This window comes from Otolemur garnettii, unplaced genomic scaffold (assembly GCF_000181295.1).
Source record: "Otolemur garnettii isolate 467f Iridium unplaced genomic scaffold, OtoGar3 scaffold00233, whole genome shotgun sequence".
Lineage (NCBI taxonomy): Eukaryota > Metazoa > Chordata > Mammalia > Primates > Galagidae > Otolemur > Otolemur garnettii.
The window spans coordinates 1,248,310-1,257,168 of NW_003852628.1; the positions used below are offsets into that span (position 1 = coordinate 1,248,310).

Here is an 8,859-nt window from a genome sequence, read left to right on the forward strand (position 1 = left end):
GCAGTTGTCATTTTGTTTAGCTGGCCCAGGCCGGGTTCCAATCCACCAGCCTTAGTGTATGTGGCTGGCGCTGTAACCACTGTGCTACAGGCGTGGAGCCTGACTTCACTCCTAAATGGCTTTCCCCTCACAGGGGTGAAGACAACCTCCCAGCAGCTCCAGGCCTGCACCCCACCAGTTTAGCTACCTTAGCAGAAAAACTCAAGATTATATTTCACTGGGCCACTTTGGGTCACATTCCCACCCCTAGAACCAATCACTGTGGCCTTAGGGATAGCATGTTGCGATTGGTCAGGCTGGGGTCACATGATAATCCCCAACACCACCCCCAGGACCCACAGAACTAGCATATAGTTGTACTTATGGCTAAGATTTATTGCAGTGAAAGGATAAGAAGTAAAATCAACAAAGGGAAAAGATGCATTACACAAAGTCGGGAGGAAACCAGGTGCAAGGTTCCAAAAGTCCTTTCCCAGTGGAGTCACACAGGACATACTTAATTCCTCCAGCTGTAAGTTGCAACAAAACATGTGAAATGCTGTCTACGGGGCAGCTCATTACAGTCTCAGTGCCAGGGGGTTTAATTCATATCAGTACCTTTTGGCTAACACCTACCAAAATTTTGAACTCCCAGAAGGAAACTCACAGAAGATTTTCAGCACCTTTTTTTCATCACTAGAATATATGCCTCAGGTAGACAGGGATCCTGCCATCTTGGTCACCACTTTGTTCCCAGTACTGGATTAGGGCTTGGTACCTAAAAGGTACCCAAGAAAAGTTTAGTTTTATGGATAAACTCAGCCCTGCTTCCTCTGTGCCAAGCCATGTGCTAGGTAACAGATGACTCAGACAAGAGTCTGAGTCATGCCGGTTCTTATACATGCAAAGCTTATAGCCTGGAGAGACTTTCCACCCACTATGTCCATCTATCCTTTACTGTGTCCATCCTTTCTTCCAGCATCTGTTGTCCCACCTCTCTGTTTTCTTCATATTTCTTTCTTCTTCCCTTCCTCCCTCCTTCTCCTCCCATCCCTCCTGTTCTCCTTCCCTTCCTTTCTTTCTTCCTTCCACCCAGTCACCCACCCATCCATTTCAGATCTATCTACCTATCTTTCCTGTCTACTGATCTATCTCTCCACTCATCTGGCAGAAGAAAACCCAGATGCAAGAGCATTTTAAAAAAGAGAGAGAGAGGGCGGCGCCTGTGGCTCAGTGAGTAGCGCGCTGGCCCCATGTACTGAGGGTGGCGGGTTCAAACCCAGCGCCGACCAAACTGCAACCAAAAATAGCTGGGCATTGTGGCAGGCACCTGCAGTCCCAGCTACTTGGGAGACTGAGGCAAGAGAACTGCCTAAGCCCAGGAGTTGGAGGTTGCTGTGAGCTGTGATGCTGTAGTACTCTACCAAGGGCAATAAAGTGAGACTCTGTCTCTAAAAAAAAAAAACTTTAAAAAAAAGAGAGAGAGAATTCTTTCAAAGGAGTTTCACTAGGGAGTCTAACTTTATTTATTTATTTGATTTTTTTTTTTTTGGAGACAGAGTCTCACTATGTCACCCTTGGTAGAGTGCTATGGCATCACAGCTCACAGCAACCTCAGACTCCTGGGCTTAAGTATTTCTCTTGCCTCAGCCTCCCAAGTAGCTGGGACTACAGGCGCCTGCCGCTATGCCTGGCTGGTTTTTTGTTGCAGTTGTTATCGTTGTTTAGCTGGCCTGGGCCAGCTTGGAACCCGTGAGCTTCTGTGAATGTGGCCAGTGCCCTACCCACTGAGCTACAGGCGCCGCCATGGGAGTCTAACTTTAGAAGGAATAACTCATCAACTAAAGTAGCTAATAGTTATTTAAAAGAAAAACTTAGAAGGTTACTGGGTCTATAGCCTATAATAAAGAAAAAAATAATTTTCTCCCAAGATCATTATATTTGTTAAAGTCATTACTTATCTTCAGACATCAGTATTGTAAAAATAAGAAAGTTGCTTTTGTAAGGGAATCAATAACTTACAGGACATGCCGTAGTGTTCTTTTATTTTGAAAACTAGGACCAAACCCTGGGGGTTGATTACTTGTTTGTTTACCTGTTGGGTACAAAGTTCTTCCCTCCCTCCCCAACTTTAGGATGTTCTGTGGATCCTTCCACTCTTCATCCTTCTACCCATTCACCCATTTCTCCAGCTATCTTCTTTTTTTTGTTTGTTTGGTTTTTTTGTTTACCAGAAGGCTCCAAGATGACCCAGCTATCTTCTCATGTATCTATCTTCCATATGGTGCATCCATCCTAGTCTTCATCTCTTTCAGCTCCTACGTCCTTGATTTAGTTCCTTGCCTGGGATCTCCACCCTGGTAACACTCCAACTGTTCTGTGGCTCTGGCCTCACCTCTGTGTTTGCCCACCTCCACCAGGTAAATGGTCTCAAAGTAGATCTCCCAGCTGAAGTGTTAACATCTGTGTCTTTGAGTCGGACCCTGGATGGCTCCACGCTAGTCCACCAGAAGGGAGGGGTCCAGGTGCGGCTTGGAACCAATGGGAAGCTGGCTGTGATGGTCACCAACACCCATGCTGGAAAGCTGTGTGGGGCCTGTGGAAACTATGACGGGGACCAGACCAATGACTCCCATGGGAAGACAGCAATGGAGAAATGGAGAGCACAGGACTTCTCTACATGGTGAGAAACGGAATATGGAAACAAGGCTTCTTGGGGAAAGGACCCTTGAATCCTCATGGGACGGGAGCAGTCAGGGTGGGCACTTAGTCTGCAAGAGCAGGTGCCAGGTTTCTCTGTCTCTTGCAGTTATGTGTGATCAGTCATCCACTGGGAATGAAGACTTCAGGACCTGACGCCCCGGAGGTTGCAATATTTGAGAGGGGTAGAGCAGGGTAGGGCACCCCCTACCTGAGCCATCAAGGCCAAATGTGTGAGCAGTAAATAAATATCTTCAGCAAAGCTGCATGCAGTATGTGTCTCATGCCTTCTCATCCCTGACTTTCCTTCCTGCATGCAAGTGTCAGATGCCTGAAGAACGTGGCACGTGATAAATATTTACGGGAGGGTGGGAGATGAGAGAATGGGTAGATGATTGCACGAATTGATGAAGAGATGGAGTGGTGGATGGAGAAATAGGAAGGTAACAAAATGAATGATTAGAAGAGGGATGAATGAGAAGATAAATGATTGGATTGAGGGAAAGAGTGGAAAATGGAAAGGTCACTAGTTCTGGCTCTATGATTTATAACTCTAGCAAGTTAATTTCTCTCTGGCTCAGTTTCCTCATTTTTAAAATGGAATTAGTGATAGTACATACAGAGTTGGAGTGAGAAGTTTATACATGAATCCAATCAAGTCAAAACTGAAGTCTTGGTTCCCTTCCAAACCTGTTCCCAACCCACCCCATGATGGTCTCCTGCCCCTCCTCAAATAGCACTTTCCCCAGCACTGAGTGAGTTTAGCAGCCAGAAAATGGAGGACTATACCCACCGTCGCCTCCTGGTACCAGCCATCAGCACCCACATTGACAACACCATGTCCTATAACCTGTTCTTCCCCTCCAGTAATCCATTCTCACAGGCACTCCAGAAGAATCTTTCTTTTCTTTTCTTTTCTTTTTATTTTTTTTTTTTGAGACAGAGCCTCAAGCTGTCACCCTGGGTAGAGTGCTGTGACATCACAGCTCACAGCAACCTCCAACTCCTGAGCTCAAGTGATTCTCCTGCCTCTGCCTCCCAAGTAGCTGGGACTACAGGTGCCCGCCACAACGTCCGGCTATTTTTTGGTTATAGTTGTCATTGTTGTTTGGCAAGCCCGTGCTGGATGGGAACTCACCAGCTCAGGTGTATGTGGCTGGCGCCTTAGCCGCTTGAGCCACAGGCTCCGAGCCTACCTTCTAGATTCAATCAGAGTTAACATTTTTCCATTTTTTAAATCTGCACACATATTTTATTCTGAATCATTTGAAAGGAAGTTACAAATATCCTGACACAGATACCCCATGCATTTTCTAAAAAGCCATTTCCTACATGACCCTAATACTGTTATCTTATCTAAGGAGATGTATGATAATTTTCTAAAATTAATACTCCAATATTCTCTTTAATATTCAATTTTTTCAGTTGTCCCCAATGCCTTTTTCTGCCATATTTTAAAACTAGAATCCAATCGAAGTTTCACATTTTAAATCATTTTAACATCTCTTCAGTCTATTTTAATCTAGAAAGAAAATGGTCCTTCCATCTTCCTACAGAATCCCCCAATAACACTGACAGATTAAGAATGTAGGCCAAGCCAGGTACAAAGGATCACACGTGCAATTCTAGCACTTTGGGAAACCGAGACAGGAGGATTGATTGAGGCCAGGAGTTTGAAATCAACCTGGACCACACAGGGAGACCTTGTCTCTACAAAAAATAGGAAAATTAGCCAGGTATGGTGGCACTGCCTGTATTCCCAGTTCCTTGGGAGGCTGAGACAGGAGGATCACTTGATCTCAGGAGTTTGAAGTTTCTGTGAGTGAGGCTGAGGTCACTACACTCTCGCCCAGGTGACACAGCAAGACTGTCTCAAAACAACAACAAAGCAGGCTAGTTATCTCATAGGACATCCTATCCTCTGGATTCATCTAATAGTTTCATTACCAAAAGTTTTTTTTAGACTATTTCATAACTTTTTTTTTAATCAGACAAAGACATAATTGGGATGAATGAGCACTTAATGAAAGGAAATCAAGTTTTAGCAATTCAGTTCTCTCTGGCAGGGAGGGCAGGCCTAGACATGGTGCCGGCCAACAGGTCCATGTCTTGAAAAGGCTGCCCCGCACAGCTAACGGAGAGCTCAGTAGAAGACAGCACAGGGATGCCTCGGTCAGTTTCTCAGAAGCTCTTGCTGCTTGCGACTTACACGGCCCAGCCGTCCTCCTAGTTATTGGCCCAGGCCGGTTGCTTGCCAATGTTGGGCAGGGTAAAGAACCGGATTTGGAGACCGGGCTCGGGAATGCGAGCTTTAGCTTTCCGGGGACAGGCTGGCTGGGAGACAGTGGACTCACTGAGCCAGCGACAGACGGCAGCGCCGTGCACACCCCGCCAGCGCCCGGGATGGCCGCGCTGGGGCCCCCAGATGTGCAGGACAGTGTGTCGGGCAGCCACTGGAAGGGAGTAGGAGAAGGGGTCCTCGCAGGGACAGGGCAGGGGAAGGACTTAGGCTGCTCTCCGGCTGCGGGGCAATGGAGCGCGGGGGTGGGAGGATCCTGAGGTAGGAGACGGTGAACAGAGAGTGCAGTGAGGCGGTGCCGCGTGCCGGCCGGGTGGGGAAGAGGGTCTGCGCGGTGCTGAGAAGGATGCCCGCGGCCGCAAGTCCTTTGGAGTGGCTGCACAAGGTGGCAGCCAAGGGGACCATCCGGGACGCAATCGAGGTCTTGAAGATTTGGGGAAAGGGAGATCGAAAGCCCAGCACAGCAACTTTCATGCCTTGACCTTGTAAATGCCGGGCAGCCCCTGCGGGGAGCGGGCAATCCCTTCTCTGCCAGGTGACTGGAGACCCAGGAGGACAGAGGGCGGGGAGCCTAGACAGGCGGCGTAATGAGCTGCCAGAGCCACTGTGGACTGAATGTTGAGCTATTATAATTTGTGTTTCACTTTCTGTCCAATTAGAAGTAACTCTGTGGGCTGGGCTCCAGCACTTGGGAGGCAGAGACGGGGGTTTGCCTGAGCTCACGAGTTTGAGACCAGCCTGAACCAGAGCAAGACCCCCATCTCGAAAAAATATCTGGACTTGTGCTGGGCGCCTGTAGTCCCAGTTACTCGGGAGGCTGAGGCAAGAGAATCTCTGGAGCCCAAGAGTTTGAGGTTGTTGTGAGCTGTGACGCCACGGCACTCTACCAAAGGTGACCAAGTGAGAATCTGTCTCAAAAAAAAAAAGTAACTCAATGGTAGAGACTGCATCTGCTTCACTTGCCACTTTATTCCTAGCACCTGGCACACAAGACGTGCTCAGCACATAGCTACTGAATAAATAAATGGTCAACAGCAAACCTGGAGGAAAGATTTGCCATAGACCTACCCAAACATTAATATCTACAATATGCAAGGAGCTCCTTCAAATCAATAAGAAGATAATTTAATTTTTTCCAGGTAAGGGAAAAAACATGGGTTGAGGATATAAACAGACAGAAAAAGAAATCTAAACACATTGAATGCATACAATATGTCAGGCTCTTCACCTGCAGTATTTCTAAGCTTCACAATAGCTCTCTGAATGTGTACAAAGAAATAGGTTCGGTGAGGTTAAAAGTCATGCTCAAGGCAGAGACTTTGTATATTGATGGAACCTAGATTTGAATTGCAGTGTGTCTTTCACCAAAGCCAGTGCTTTTTTGAATTTTGGGTTTAAGCCTTATCTACAATCAATTTCCCATCAAGAAAAATAATTAAGAGGTCCTAAAAATAAAGAAAAGGCAAGAATTTAATGGAAGGCCAGGCTCAGTGGCTCATGCCTGTAATCCTAGCACTCTGAGAGGTTCAAGTGGGTGGATCACTTGAGCTCAGGAATTTGAGACCAGTCTGAGCAAGAGTGAGACCCTCATCTCTACTAAAAAGGAAATCTGAGCCCAATTGTTTGTTTGTTTGTTTGTTTGAAACAGAGTCTCAAGCTGTCACGCTAGGTAGAGTGCCCTGGCATCATCATAGTTCACAATAACCTCCAACTTTGGGGCTCAAGCGATCCTTTTGCCTCAGTGTTTCTATTTTTAGTAGAGATGGGGTCTCACTCTGGTTCAGACTGGTCTCCAACTTGTGAGCTCAGGCAATCCACCTGCCTCAGCCTCCCACAGTGCTAGGATTACAGGCATGAGCCACAGCACCTGGCTGAGCCCAAGAGTTTGAGGTCGCTCTGAGCTATGATGCCATGGCATTCTACCAATGATAACAAAGTAAGACTCTGTCTCAATTTAAAAAAAAAAAAAGTAGAAAAATAATCAAAAGATCAGTTCACAGAAAAGGAAATTAAAATGGCACTAAAACATCAGAAATGTTCAGTTCTGCTCCCATGAAGAGAAATGCAAACTAAATTACACTGAGATACTAGTGCTTGCCTGTCAAATTAGCTTATTTTGTAACTTCGCCTAATTACAAAAATTCAACAGTATCACTTGTTGACAAGGCTATTTTGAAAAGAACACTCTTCATGTGTTACCAGTGGGAATGAAGAATATACAAGTGCAATGCGGAGAGATTGGGCAGTGTCTGGCAAAACAACAAATGCATTTATCTTTTGACCCAGCAACTTCGCTGCTAGGATGTAAGCCCAAAGCTGTTCATTGCAACACTCTTTGTGATGAAAAAACAATAGAAACAACTCAGTTGTCATTAGTAAGTACTGGTTGGATAAATGCCATGTTATCTACACAATCAACTACTATGTAAATAAATGAAAAATAAGAAAGATCTCTATAGACTATCCTGGAGTGACCTCCAGGATATACTATGAAGGGAAAAAAAATCAAGGTTAAAAGAGGGCACCCAAAAAATACGCCCAAGAATAGGGGTACAAGGGAGCTTTAGGGGTACTGGTAATGTTCTATTTATAGACTTAGTGGTTATGTGGCTTCTTCCCTTTGTGATAACTCCTAGAACTGTAGTCATGTGCACTTTTCTGTTCTTGTATTGTACTTCCAAGAAAGGATTTCAATGCCCCCCCCCAAAAAATGTATATATGTGTGTGTGTGAGAGAGAGAGAGAGAGAACACCAAATCACCAAATGATGGGACTATATTTGGGACCTGATTTGAACAAGCAACTTTTTTTTTTCTTTTTAAGACAGAATTTCACTCTATTGCCCAATCCAGAGTGCCATGGCATCAGCCCAGGTCACAGCAACCACAAACTCCTAGACTCAAGCAATCCTTCTGCTTCAGCCTCCAGAATAGCTGTGCCTATAGGTGCCTACTACAATACCTGGCTAATTTTTTCTATTTTTATTAGAAAGTGGGTCTCGCTCTTGTTCAGGCTGGTCTCAAACTCCTGAGCTCATAGGGTCTTCCTGCCTAGGCCTTTCATGCCTAACCCACCCAGTGATTTTTAAAATCACATTTTTTTAGCCCAAAGAGGGAAAAATGGATATGGACTGGATACTAGGTTATATAAAGGATTTCCTGTTGATTTTGTTAGGTATGATAATGTAGGAAAATATTATTTTTTTAAGAGATGCATATAAGTTTATGGGGGTGGAATGGTATAATACTAGAAGTTGTTTTAAAATAAGCCAGAAAAAGGTAGGGCACAGTGGCTTATGCCTGAAATCCTAGCACTCTGGGAGGCTGAGGCAGGTGGATTGCCTGAGCTCAGGAGTTTGAGACCAGCCTGAGCAAGAGGAAAACCCAGTCTCTACTAAAAATAGAAAAACTAGATGGGTGCTAGACACAGTGGAACGAGCCTATAGTCCCAGTTACTCAGGAGGCTGAGACAGGCGGATCACTTGAGTCCAGGAGTTCTGGGCTATAGTGCACTATTGGGTGTCCACATTAAGTTCGGCGTCAATATGGTGAACTCCCGGGAGTGGGGGTGGGGTGGTGGGGGCCACTAGGTAGCCTAAGGAGGGGTTAACTGGCCCAGGTCGAAATGGGGCAGGTTGGGTGGTGCCTGTGGCTCAGTGGGCAGGGCACTGGCCCCATATACCAAGGGTGGTGGGTTCAAACCCTGCCCCGGCCAAATTGCAACAAAAAAATAGCTGGGTGTTGTGGTAGGCGCCTGTAGTCCCAGCTACTTGGGAGGCTGAGGCAAGGGAATCGCCTAAGCCCAGGAGTTGGAGGTTGCTGTGAGCTGTGTGATGCCACAGCACTCTACCAAGGGTGATAAAGTGAAACTCTGTCTCTACAA

The 8,859-nt window shown here is 46.0% G+C and overlaps 1 protein-coding gene across 1 annotated transcript in view; it reads left to right on the forward strand.

Moving 5' to 3' along the window:
* The window catches only part of FCGBP (Fc fragment of IgG binding protein), a 51,496-nt gene extending 48,594 nt beyond the window's left edge, over nucleotides 1–2,902 (forward strand). Inside the window, exons 19-20 of the mRNA XM_012812912.1 lie at nucleotides 2,400–2,662; nucleotides 2,789–2,902. Of these exons, the coding sequence (XP_012668366.1) occupies nucleotides 2,400–2,662; nucleotides 2,789–2,798 (273 nt within the window). The 3' untranslated portion in view covers nucleotides 2,799–2,902. The remainder of the gene's footprint in view (nucleotides 1–2,399; nucleotides 2,663–2,788) is intronic.
* Nucleotides 2,903–8,859: the final 5,957 nt, after the last annotated feature.